This window comes from Thalassophryne amazonica, chromosome 6 (assembly GCF_902500255.1).
Source record: "Thalassophryne amazonica chromosome 6, fThaAma1.1, whole genome shotgun sequence".
In the NCBI taxonomy this organism is placed as follows: domain Eukaryota; kingdom Metazoa; phylum Chordata; class Actinopteri; order Batrachoidiformes; family Batrachoididae; genus Thalassophryne; species Thalassophryne amazonica.
Window position 1 is genome coordinate 126175475 of NC_047108.1, and position 13318 is coordinate 126188792.

The 13318-nt window shown below is 41.7% G+C and overlaps 1 protein-coding gene across 2 annotated transcripts in view; it reads right to left on the reverse strand.

Annotated features, from left to right (window-relative positions):
- LOC117513070 (probable phospholipid-transporting ATPase IIA) overlaps positions 1 to 13318 on the reverse strand; it is an 86279-nt gene that overhangs the window by 56218 nt on the left and 16743 nt on the right. For both annotated transcript variants that reach the window (XM_034173394.1, XM_034173393.1), the window contains 3 exons: positions 3985 to 4129; positions 911 to 1024; positions 584 to 692 (listed from right to left, as the gene is read on the reverse strand). In XM_034173394.1, the coding sequence (XP_034029285.1) occupies positions 584 to 692; positions 911 to 1024; positions 3985 to 4129 (368 nt within the window). The remainder of the gene's footprint in view (positions 1 to 583; positions 693 to 910; positions 1025 to 3984; positions 4130 to 13318) is intronic.

A 13318-nucleotide genomic window follows, 5' to 3' on the forward strand; every position in this document is an offset into this window, starting at 1 on the left:
ACAATTCAGGATACACATTTGCACGATGCCTTCCTTGTTTTACAGAAAAATGAAACATGACAACATGCAAAATTTGTTTTTACTGGTAATTTCTCAGTGTTTACTAAAAGTTACGGAAAAATCAATGAATCAACTTTTAAAAAATAAAATAAAAAGCCTTCTAACTATTGTAAAATTGTAATAACACGTAAGGTTCTGATACCATAAAGCACCTATAATACCCAAGATATGCATGGTGTGTGTGGGTGTGTGTGTGTGTGGGGGGGGGGGGGGGGGGGGGTGTACTACGATGGGGGCAACCAGTCATTGTGTTTATGGGAAAAACAAGCTGCCACATCAAAGGGACAAAGTGATGGAAACCACAAGAGGTCTCCTGTCTTTTATTACTGGTAGCACTTTATACCACGGCCTCTTATGTACCCTTTTATATTTCTGCTTTAAATTACCCACGGTTTCCTCTAGCCCCTATAAGTTTTAATAGGACCAACATCCTACAGCTAATAGAGGATGAAAAATAAGTAACATGGTTCACGTATCAACTCATGCTGAATTTAACCATCGTACTCCTGCTTCTAATTCTTACCTTTAGTCGAAAGTTTGCTGTAAATCTGTGAATTAACTTCTTTGTCACGAAGGTAACATCTTATTTCTTCAATCGCCTCTCTCATAATGGTAACAAACAAAACAACACCCTAGAATGAAAAATGTGAAATTAGAGGCCGATGTCTTTCAGCAACATTATCTGTACGAGGTGATAAATATGCACTTCCTCTTCCTTGACAAATCCAAAACATTATTTCCCATTAATCAAAATACAGAAAACTAGAGGTTACATGGAGAATACATTTACTTAACCACAATAAACATAGTAGTATAAGGGGGGAAAAAAGCTTCATGAAATACTGCATACCAAAGGAACCCAGTAGGTGTACAGGGCACCTAAACGCAGTTCATTGACAAACTGAGAACAGGCCAAAAGCAAAAAGTACAAGTTGAAGAAGTACTTGAATTGATGGAACAGCACCTGGAAACACACAAAACAAACAACTGAATGATGATATTTGTTGTGTGCAATGAAATAACATTTAATGTTAGAAATTTCAGCTTGACTGATAGACTTTTGATAGAAAACAATCTCCATGTACCTTGATGCAACTCAGTAACTAAATGATTGATTAATCTGCCCTTTACTGTATGGAATAGTTACATAATATTTGATTTTAAATAATCACAAAATACTGACAAATACAAAGATGATATCTTATGATTAATTGATTTATTCAAAAAGAAATCCAAAATCCAAATAATTTCAACTAATGATAGATGAGAATAGCACAATATTCTGGCATTCTGGAGGCTCCAACCACTGACTGTTCATATTGTTCCATGATAAAAGGCAATTCATTGCTTAACAAACAGTGAGTCCAATATCAAATTTTCAGTTCATTAGCCAATTACACGTACACAGTTTTAAATTCAATAAAATAAGTATATGTTTGTAAAGAGTTCAAAGTTTGTTTTTGCTTTATTAGTGAGCACAGTGAAAGGTTGACAAGAAACTAGGAGAAGAGGAACAAACAGAAGTGAGGACTATATAGGACCTGACGCCCACCGGAGACCCTGAAACCCAAACAAAAACAATCCACCATCTCAGGATTGAATAAAGGTCACTGCAGACTGCAAGATATAGTAAAACCCCCTATCCTCTCAACCAGCATGCATTCTTTGTTTTCTGGGGGATTTCTTCCCCCAGATGTTGAAATATTTTCAGCACACTGAACCATTTGCCAGCACATATTTTTCTGGATCAACATCAAACTTCAACTCAACTCATGCGACACATTCGCTGAATTGCATTACCACCCGTGTGTAATACTACCACGGGAAAACTTGTTTTCTCATTGCTACTGTAGGTCATTTCCCAACCTGTTGCTAAGAGGACGGTATAACACAAGAAACAGCACACAAAAGGACAAAATGTTCCAGTCAGACTTTGAAAAGAACATCTTGACATGAGCTACCATAAATAAAAAGCATCAAACTTTGCAATGCAAAAATGCTTCAACCTTGTCTTGTGCTTTTCAAACAAATGTGAGCCTCTTTCAATGCCTGACTTCATATCCATAAAACAAGCCCATGAGATCTTAAGACAACTGGATTATGGAAACCAAATTTATATGTAAAGCAAGCTGGAGGGGGAAAAATACAAGCATCACTGGTAGCAGCTGTGTAAGTGTAAGAAAGCTCCAACCAATTACCACTTTTCTACTCTTCTAATGATATAAAAAATGTATTAAAACACAAACTACCATTTTAGCAACAAATTACATACCTCTTAGGTGTGGATGCTCCTTTTGAAATGAGACATCCCTATTGATAGTTTCTGAATTGAAAAGCTAGATTATCACATATATGTATCAGCACTACAGTCATATGAACAAAATCAAGCATCTACTTCTTATACAGTCTGTAATGAATGTATTTCTTTGAATTAAGCCTATACACTTCTTTCTGGTTATCTTCTCACACTGCTGACCAGTGAAGTGGGTCATGCAGTCAATCATTCAGTCACCAGCTAAGCATCAGTGGGTGACAAGGCCTCCACATGCTGACAGAAATACAAACTGTGCATCGGTCAGACAATGGCCTCTGGGACAACAAACATCAGTAAAAATGTAACCACTGCACGTGTCCGTTAGAGATTAGACTAACTATTAGCAAACAAAACTACAGTATTCATAGACTAAACACAGGTGTAAGCCAGAAAGTACACAATTTTCACCTCTCTCAAACAGATTATGTTTGTGTTACTGTTTATCTGTTGGTTAGTAGAACTGCAAACCCATGTTAATGGAACTTAGTTGGTATTATTTGGCTAAAGAGTCACTAATTAACAACTGTTATTAACACTGCAATCATTAAATACTTTCTAACACAACAATTGTATTTTGTGTTTACTCAACCTTTCTTTCAGGATAAATGTTTGAATATCTGAAACAATGCAAAATTACACACACACACACACACACACACACACACACACACACACACACACACACACACACACACACACACACACACACACACACACACACACACACTAACTATTCGGAAAATATTCTCAGCCCTCCCTTTTGTTACAGCCTTATTCCAAAATGGATGAAATTCTTTTTTTTTTCCCCTCAAACTTCTACTCACAACACCCCATAATGACCACACGAAAAAAGCTTTTTTTTTTTTTTAAACATAATATATTGAAGTGAAGTGCTGCGAATATGTTCCAGATGCACTGCGCATGCACACACACACACACACAGAACCCAAGAAGGTGAAAATAATACACTCCACTGTACATTTGTTTTAAGAAACACAATGAATAAGCAGGTCTACACACACACACACACACACACACACAACTTTGAAAAAGAAAACCTGAGACCTCAGCTGACAAGGGAGATGTCCACAAAAATATCTAAAAGTGTTTGGAATGGCTCAAAAACTACTAACCAAAACAGCATAAAAAGAAAACACTCATATGCAGACACTGATGGGTACGTTCTGTGTCTGCATGTCAAAAGTGTTACTATGTAAAAAATCCAGATCTTATGAGAGGTAGAAAGCTGCTACATGTTGTCTGAGTGTTCACAAGGAGCAAGTCAACAGCACATTGATGAACTAAATGACATAGCACAGTAAAAACTATTAGGGGGGAAAGTAATTTATTCTAGTGTCAATGGACTAAAGTACAATATATGTTGGTTTCTCCATGGTGGTGCAAGGATTCAGTTCTGAACTGCAGCCTGCCAACTGCCTCTGTAGTTACTGACATCATTACAATTAAATTTTCGATTTGAAATGAGTGTCTCAGCCAGATTTCCAGATGTATGATCCACCGAATAGTTCAATCAGCGCAAGAAGGCTGACAGAAGCTGATGGAGGAACTGGGGTTAAAAGGCGAATGCGTGACCTTTGAATGACACTAACCCCAGGCAGGAAGGTGAAGAAGTTGTACTTCTGGTTGTTAATGACATTTCTCGGGTACCGGTGCTCTCTTTTTTCTGGGTGGCCAAGCCACACGGTGCGGGGTCGCAGCTCGCCCATGCCGCAGCATCTCGACCACGGGCAACACCTGAGAAGAAGAGGTACAGGAGGTCATCCCTTTGTTCACTATAGGCCATATTACAAAATGTTGAGAGGACCACTCCATGAATAAAACATTTCTGCTTGGTTTATTATTTCACATAATAAAATAATGATTGCTGTGATTGGATCTAAACCTGAACTCAGTATGTGAAGCTGTGAATTTCTCCCAACGTCACTTTTCATTCATGTGTGTTGTTCACTGCAGCTTTAGAGCCACACAACGCACAAAGCTGACCAACAGGTCTGTGAGCAGAGTATTGAAAATACCTTACAGAATAAACATTAACTGCGCCTAGAATGGGTTGACCCCTCCCTTAACGCCACCCTAAACAAATATTCCTGACTTAGCCAAGAACATAGTAGCTTTAATAGCTACAGGACATTTCTGGTTTAAGACATGACATAAAAACAGTAAGACAACAGAGTGAATCACTTGTGAGACTGTTTTGGTTGAAATCAGACAGCTAACTGGGGGCATAACTATTAACATCTCAATCAATGCAGCAAAACTACAGTTGCTGAAAGGACTTGCGTATTTCACTAATGATGACATTTCTGTTAAGAGATTACTTTGTTTTAATGTGCGTGCGTGTTAAAAAAAAATCAAAATTAGCTTTTCATAGAATATTTGTCAGCAACCTGTTCAGTCTGCTGCAGTTTTTTTTTTGTTTATACTGCATGATTTCTGAGCAGTGAATTAAACACAATTAGAGTTTATGTGTTGTTCATGACAAGAAACACATCAAATGCAACAATACCAGGTTAAGAGCCAATATTTTTAAAGTTCAGGCAGGTTTACTTTAGGCTGTGATTCAAGCCGACTCAGATTTCAGTGAAACTTGGCTCAGAGATGGAACCTACCAAGAAACAAATTTTCCCACAAATTTCTCGACCTTGCCAGGTCACCGTTTGGTTTTCGGACCCCAATGTTTTTTCAGTTGCATTTGATAGAGTAGGGCCTATATTTGTTGATAACACTGAAATATGGTTGGGGTCTTGATGGCACAGAGGGTTATGGGCCTTTAAATACAGCCAATTTCGCAAAATGACCAGACTCTGAGTGCCCGCTATATTCAGTGCCATCGATCCACCAACGTAATATGTATGTAAGATGAAAGAGTTTGCCTCCATAAGTCATTTGATAGTTAAACTGGCTTGGGGACTTGATGGCGCTGAATGTTACACCACTTGAAAGATGGGAATTTAATGAAATATCAGTTTTTGCATATTTCTGCCTTGAACTTTGATGACCCCGTCACCGTGTGGTTTTTGGTCGACAAATTCTGGGAAAGTTTGTTTCGTGGTCGGTTCCATCTCTGAGCCATGTTTCGTTGAAATCTGAGTCGGCTTGAATTACGGCCCGCCTGATCCTTAAAAAAATTGGCTCTTAAATAGGGATGGGTATTGTTAAGATTTTTGATAAGATTTTATCAATATCGATTCCATTATCAATTTAGCTTATTGATCCGACACCTCTTGTGAATTTTCTGTATACTAAAACAAGCCAACCCAACTATGCAGACTAAGAATCGAATTCCCATACCAGATCGGTCGCGGCCCGGGTTAACAACGTCCGCCACAGGTGCTGTTGCCCAACAGGGTGCCGGTGGAAATTGGGCTACTGCTGGGTGAAGACGACGAAGAAGAGGAGGAAAACATTGCCACGAACAGCGGGAGAAGAAGAAAACTAGAAGGGTGGAAATGAGAGTGGGGACTTTGAATGTTGGTAGTATGACTGGTAAAGGGAGAGAGCTGGCTGATATGATGGAGAGGAGAAAGGTAGACATATTGTGTGCGAAAGAGACCAAGTGGAAGGGAAGTAAAAGCAGGAGCATCGGCGGTGGGTACAAGTTGTACCATGGTGAGGACAAGAAGAGAAATGGTGTTGGGGTCATTTTAAAGGAAGAGTAAATTTAGCGAGCGGGTGAGAAGCAAGTCTGGACAACTGGAAAAGTACTGCAGATGTGGTGAGGGAGACAGCTAGGACAGTACTGGGTATGACATCTGGACAGTGGAAGGAAGACAAGGAGACTTGATGGTGGAATGAAGAGGTCCAGGAAAGCATAAGGTTGAAAGAGGTTGGCGAAAAGGTTTTGGGATAGTCGGAGAGATGAAGAAAGTAGACAGGAGTACAAGGAGAAGCAGTGTAAGGTGAAAAGAGAAGTGGCAAAAGCAAAGGAAAAGGCATACTGCGAGCTGTACAAGAAGCTGAATAGTAAGGAAGGAGAAAAGGACTTGTACCGATTGGCCAGACAAAGGGACAGAGCTGGAAAGGATGTGCAGCAGGTTAGGGTGGTAAAAGATGCACATGGTAATGTGCTGACAAGTGAGGAGTGTGTTCTGAGAAGGTGGAGGGAATATTTTGAAGAGCTGATGAATAAACAACATGAGCGAGAGAAAAGGCTGGATGATGTGGTGAGAGTAAATCAGGAAGTACAAGAGATTAGCAAGGAAGAAGTGAGGGCTGCTATGAAGAGGATGAAGAGTGGAAAGGCAGTTGGTCCAGATGACATTCCAGTGGAGGCATGGAAATGTCTAGGAGAGATGGCAGTAGAGTTTCTAACCAGATTGTTTAATAAAATCTTGGAAAGTGAGAGGATGCCTGAGGAGTGGAGACGAAGTGTGCTGGTTCCTATTTTCAAGAACAAGGGTGATGTGCAGAGCTGCAGTAACTACAGAGGCATAAAGCTGATCAGCAACAGCATGAAGTTATGGGAAAGAGTAGTAGAAGCTAGGCTTAGAAAACAGGTGAAGATCTGTGAGCAGCAATATGGTTTCATGCCAAGAAAGAGCACTACAGATGCAATGTTTGCTCTGAGAATACTGTTGGAGAAGTACAGAAAAGACCAGAAAGAGTTACAATGTGTGTTTGTGGACTTAGAAAAAGCTTATGATAGGGTGCCAAGAGAAGAGTTGTGGTGGTGTATGAGGACGTCTGGAGTGGCAGAGAAGTATGTTAGGGTAGTGCAGGACATGTACAAGAATAGTGTGACAGCGGTGAGATGCGCAGTCGGAATGACAGACTCATTCAAGGTGGAGGTGGGATTACACCAAGGATCAGCTCTGAGTCCTTTCTTGTTTGCAGTGGTGATGGACAGGTTGACGGATGAGATCAGACAGGAGTCCCCATGGACTATGATGTTTGCAGATGACACTGTGATCTCTAGTGAGAGTAGAGAGCAAGTTGAGTCTAGTCTGGAGAAGTGGAGATATGCTTTGGAGAGAAGGGGAATGAAAGTCAGTAGAAACAAGACTGAGTACATGTGTGTGAATGGGAGGGAGCCCAGTGGAATCGTACAGTTACAAGGAGTAGAAGTGGTGAAAGTAGATGAGTTTAAATATTTGGGGTCAACTGTTCAAAGTAATGGAGAGTGTAGTAAAGACGTGAAGCAGAGAGTGCAGGCAGGGTGGAGTGGGTGGACAAAGGTGGCAGGAGTGATTTGTGACCGAAGAATATCAGCAAGAGTGAAAGGGAAAGTTTACAAAACAGTAGTGAGACCAGCTATGTTGTATGGTTTAGAGACGGTGGCACTAACAAAAAGGCAGGAGGCAGAGCTGGAGGTGGCAGAGCTGAAGATGTTGAGATTCTCTTTGGGAGTGACAAGAATGGAAAAGATTAGGAATGAACATATCAGAGGTGGGACAGTTTGGAGACAAAGTCAGAGAGGCGAGATTGAGATGGTTTGGACATGTGCAGAGGAGGGACCCAGGGTATATAGGGAGAAGGATGCTGAGGATGGAGCCACCAGGCAGGAGGAGAAGAGGGAGACCAAAGAGGAGGTTCATGGATGTGCTGAGAGAGGACATGCAGGTGGTTGGTGTGACAGGGGAAGATACAGAGGACAGGGTGAGATGGAAACGATTGATCTGCTGTGGCGACCCCTAACGGGAACAGCCGAAAGACAAAGAAGAAGATCCGACACCTCTTGTGAATTTTCTGTATACTAAAAGTAGGCTTTATAGGTTTTCTATGTCAACAACATTTAATTGAGTCTTAAAGTAAATAAATATGAAATTAGTCACTGGATCTTTGATCTCTGGACATAAATAAACTCAACATGGTGGATCCTTCATCTCTGGACATAAATAAACAAAACCTGCAGTTTTTGTCAAACGCATTTCCTTTCAGACATTACTGGCATGACTCTCACTCCATACCTCTGAGCTGAGCTCTTGCAGCTGGCTGTGCTGCACGTCAATATCAATGTAATTCATAAAGAACACATGACGTCTCATTTTGGAAGGAAAAAAAATGTTTTAGTTGATTGTAGTTTATTGTCTGTATTACAACGTTTGGAAAGAGGTGTCATTTGACTTAAACAAGGATTTGCTTTGAAGTTATTAATTCCGACCGGACTATGTCTCAGCAGAGAGCAACGCAGTGTTTGGAGTGGGACAAATGGAACGGTGGACGATTCTCGTTTCTTGAATGCAACAAGACAGGAGTCCCAGTTAGTGACTTTAATCTGCACAAAAGTGACTCACGACTGACACATTTTAATGGCTTTGAGAGGGGTTAAGAAGCGGACTTGCCACTTCTGAAGAGCAATGAATCAAAGAACCAACAAAGCAGTGAATTGAAGCACTGCTTCACTGGTTCAAGCTCCAAAGCGGAGTTGTGCTGCAGAAGCATGATTACAAACCCACCGCAGAGTCTGTAATCAATATAGAGAAATGATCATTTTCCCGACAAACACCCTCTAAAACAACAGGTGCTCTGAAGGACCAATAAGGGAATCGTTAAGCAAAAAGGCTATTGATATCGGTGGATCGAATCATTTCTTAACGATACCCGAAAAGAACCGGTTCTTGATACCCAACCCTACTCTTAAATACATAAATCCATCCATCCATCCATCCATTTTCTTCCGATGAAAAGCTAATTCATGCATTTATTTCTTCTAGGCTGAACTATTGTAATTCATTATTATCAGGTTGTCCTAAAAGTTCCCTGAAAAGCCTTCAGTTAATTCAAAATGCTGAAGCTAGAGTACTGACAGGGACTAGAAGGAGAGAGCATAGTTCACCCATATTGGCCTCTCTTCATTGGCTCCCTGTTAATTCCAGAATAGAATTTAAAATTCTTCTTCTTACTTATAAGGTTTCGAATAATCAGGTCCCATCTTATCTTAGGGACCTCATAGTACCATATCACCCCAATAGAGCGCTTCGCTCTCAGACTGCGGGCTTACTTGTAGTTCCTAGGGTTTGTAAGAGTAGAATGGGAGACAGAGCCTTCAGCTTTCAGGCTCCTCTCCTGTGGAACCAGCTCCCAATTCGGATCAGGGAGACAGACACCCTCTCTACTTTTAAGATTAGGCTTAAAACTTTCCTTTTTGAAAAAGCTTATAGTTAGGGTTCGATCAGGTGACCCTGAACCATCCCTTAGTTATGCTGCTATAGACTTAGAACCAATCAAAAGAACCAATTTTGTAGAATCAATAATCAATATCTAATAAGACATCCATGCCCATCAAACAAAAGAAAATAACATGCAGAGCAAGTAGCTCAGTGGATAAGGAGCTGGCCTGCCAATATGACTGTGGGTTCAAATCCTGACAATATTACCTGTTTACATCCTTGGACAAGATGAGACCAGATCTGCCCCATCGAAGTCAACCCAGCTGTGAAAATAGGTTCCAACATCAGCTGGGGATGCATTTATTTCGCCCATTTACTTTGTCAGTGAGGTACAACTGCAAAGCGCTTTGAGCATCTGCTAGATGGAAAAGTGCTACAGAAATGCAGTCCTTCTTCAGAAGAGCAAAATCCAACAAACCAGGCAAAATTATAATCTTTTTTTGCACATTTTACAAACTTCATGCCTTGACAGTAGCAAGGCTCCCATTCTGACTTAAATGGGAATTGGTCAGTAATTCATGCAGATCGAGTTTGTCCACAGTAGGTTCTGTGATGAATGATATGTGCACAATTTAATCATCGGTCTTATCAGATGGTTTCACCGTGCAGCAAAGTACAGAAGAGTTGGGAGGGAGAGGATTAACAGGCATGCGCATAACCGATGCTCAGGTGTGCATGTGTGCTAATGCAAAGCAGAAAACGTGGAGGGAAGAGCTTTTACTCCAACTTCTTGTCACCATTTTCCTCCTGAAAAGTGCTTTCATGTTTTTTCTGCTACATATCATGTATTTTTAGGCTCTACAAGCACCAGTTATGTGCAAGCCTGGTTATTAAAACTCTTCAATGATAACTGGCTGCAGAACCTTTGCAAAAATGACAACTTCTTTAGTTCCCTATATACAAACTGTAGCTCTGTGTTCCCTCAGTGCTTTGTCTGAGGCTTTGGCTTTGTCTGTTCATTGAACATTATCCCAGAAAAGCTGTCTTATTATAACTCCTGCAAAAGAAGAAAAAAAAAAAACTGTGGGGTGTACATGAATGACCCTGTCCTTCAATCTGTTCATGGATCTTGTAAATATAACTCCTCCAAAACACAGGATTCCTACAGCTTAGGGAAGACAGATTTAAGACTTCTTTTAATACCAGCCAGAATGAAATTTAAGACCAGCATTACAATGAGAAAGCTGTACAGTCAAGTGCTGTCTGAAGATCTGCTCGCACTGGTGCCAGTATCGGAGGCAGCATCAGAGTAGTGGAGACAAGGGCAGAACCAGAGCATAAGTGAGACAAACTTGGCACTGTTGGTGCACTGATTTTGCAGTCTTGTGTTTCTCACGTTGCATGTGAGATGCCATTGCCTTGATTCCCATCATACCGCAATGGTGGGATAACTGAATACAGAAATGGTCCGTGTTCCTGAGTCAGTGTCTGAGGGACAATTTATCTTCCAGCAAATAAAAAATAATTATGGTGAATTATAGACCAAATTACAGCTGTGAATATATAAGTGGTTGAAATAAATGCCTCTCCGGGAACCATCACCTTATTGTGGGGGAGAGGTTTGTGTGTCCCTATGAACCTGAGAGCTGTGTTGTCTGGAGCCTCCATGCTCCTGGTAGGGTCTCCCGTGGCAAATTGGTCTCAGGCGAGGGGCCAGACTAAGAATGGTTCACAAGGACTCCATGAACAAATGAGGGAGATAAAGCAGTGGGTGTGGGAGCATATCAGAGCAAACACGGAGAAGGACTTTTGGTCCGTATCAAGATGCTTCTGGAGAACCATGAGGCCCCTCAGGAGAGGAAAATGGGGAACCATCCAAGCTGTATACCGTAAGGATGAGACTCTGTTGATTTCAACTGAGGTGATAATCAGGCGCTGGAAGGAGCACTTTGAGGAACTCCTGCATCAGACTGGAGCACCCCCCTGTAGTAGCGGCAGAGCTGGAAGTTGATGGGGGATCATCATCAATTTCCCTGGTGTAAGTTACTGAGGTGGTCAAAGAACTCCACAGTAGCAAAGCCCCAATGGTTAATGAGATCCATCCAGAAATGCTGAAGGCTCTGGGTGTGGCGGGACCATCACACTACTCAGCCTCCTTGGTAAAATGTACTCCAGGGTGCTGGAAAGGAGGGTTTGGCCGATAGTCAAAGCTCAGATTGAAGAGGAACAATGAGGGTACTGTTCTGGCCATGGAGCAACTGACCAGCTCTTTACTCTCACAATGATCCTGGAGGGGGCCTGGGAGCATCCACGTCCAGTCTCCATGTGTTTTGTGGACTTGGAGAAGGCGTATGACTGGGTACCCTGTGAGATACTGTGGGAGTATGGAGTGAGGGGGTCCCTTCTCAGGGCCATCCAATCTCTGTACTCACAAAGCGAGAGCTGTGCTCGGGTCCTCGGCAGTAAATCAGACTCGTTCCCGGTGGGGGTTGGCCTCCGCCAGGGCTGCAACTTGTCACTAATCTTGTTTGTGATATTCATGGACAGGATATCAAGTCATAAACAAAGGGGAGGAGGGTCTTCAGTTTGGAGGATTCAGGGTCTCTTTTACAGATGATGTGGTCCTGTTGGCTTCATTGGCCTGTGATCTTCAGCACTCACTGAGTCGGTTCGCAGCTGAGCGTGGAGCAGCTGGGATGAGGATCAGCGCCTCTAAATTTGAGGCCATCGTTCTCAGCAGGAAACTGATGATTGCCGACTCCAGGTAAGGAATGAGGTCTTGCCCCAAGTGAAGGAGTTGAAGTATCGCGGGGTCTTGTTCATGAGGGAGGGGACGATGGAGCACAAGATTGGCCAGAGAATCGGTGCAGCAGGGACGGTACTGTCATGATGAAAATAAAGCTGAGCCAAAAGACGAAGCTCTCAATCTACTGGTCAATCTTCATTCTTACTCTCACCTATGGTCATGAGGGTTGGGTCATGACCGAAAGAACTAGACTGCAGGGACAAACGGCCGACATGGGTTTCCTCAGGAGAATGGCTGGTGTCTCCCTTAGAGTTAGGGTGAGAAGCTCAGTCATTCGTGAGGAGCTCAGAGTAGAGTCACTACTCCTTTGCATTGGAAGGAGCCAGCTGAGGTAGTTCGAGCATCTGGTAAGGATGCCTCCTGGTCACATCCCTATCCCAGGCTTTTAAGGTGGCAGTAATTACACCATTACTTAAAAAGCCATCACTTGACCCAGCTATCTTAGCTAATTATAGGCCAATCTCCAACCTTCCTTTTCTCTCAAAAATTCTTGAAAGGGTAGTTGTAAAACAGCTAACTGATCATCTGCAGAGGAATGGTCTATTTGAAGAGTTTCAGTCAGGTTTTAGAATTCATCATAGTACAGAAACAGCATTAGTGAAGGTTACAAATGATCTTCTTATGGCCTCAGACAGTGGACTCATCTCTGTGCTTGTTCTGTTAGACCTCAGTGCTGCTTTTGATACTGTTGACCATAAAATTTTATTACAGAGATAAGAGCATGCCATAGGTATTATAGGCACTGCGCTGCGGTGGTTTGAATCATATTTATCTAATAGATTAAAATTTGTTCATGTAAATGGGGAATCTTCTTCACAGACTAAAGTTAATTATGGAGTTCCACAAGGTTCTGTGCTAGGACCAATTTTATTCACTTTATACATGTTTCCCTTAGGCAGTATTATTAGACGGCATTGCTTAAGTTTTCATTGTTACGCAGATGATACCCAGCTTTATCGATCCATGAAGCCAGAGGACACACACCAATTAGCTAAACTGCAGGATTGTCTTACAGACATAAAGACATGGATGACCTCTAATTTCCTGCTTTTAAACTCAGATAAAACT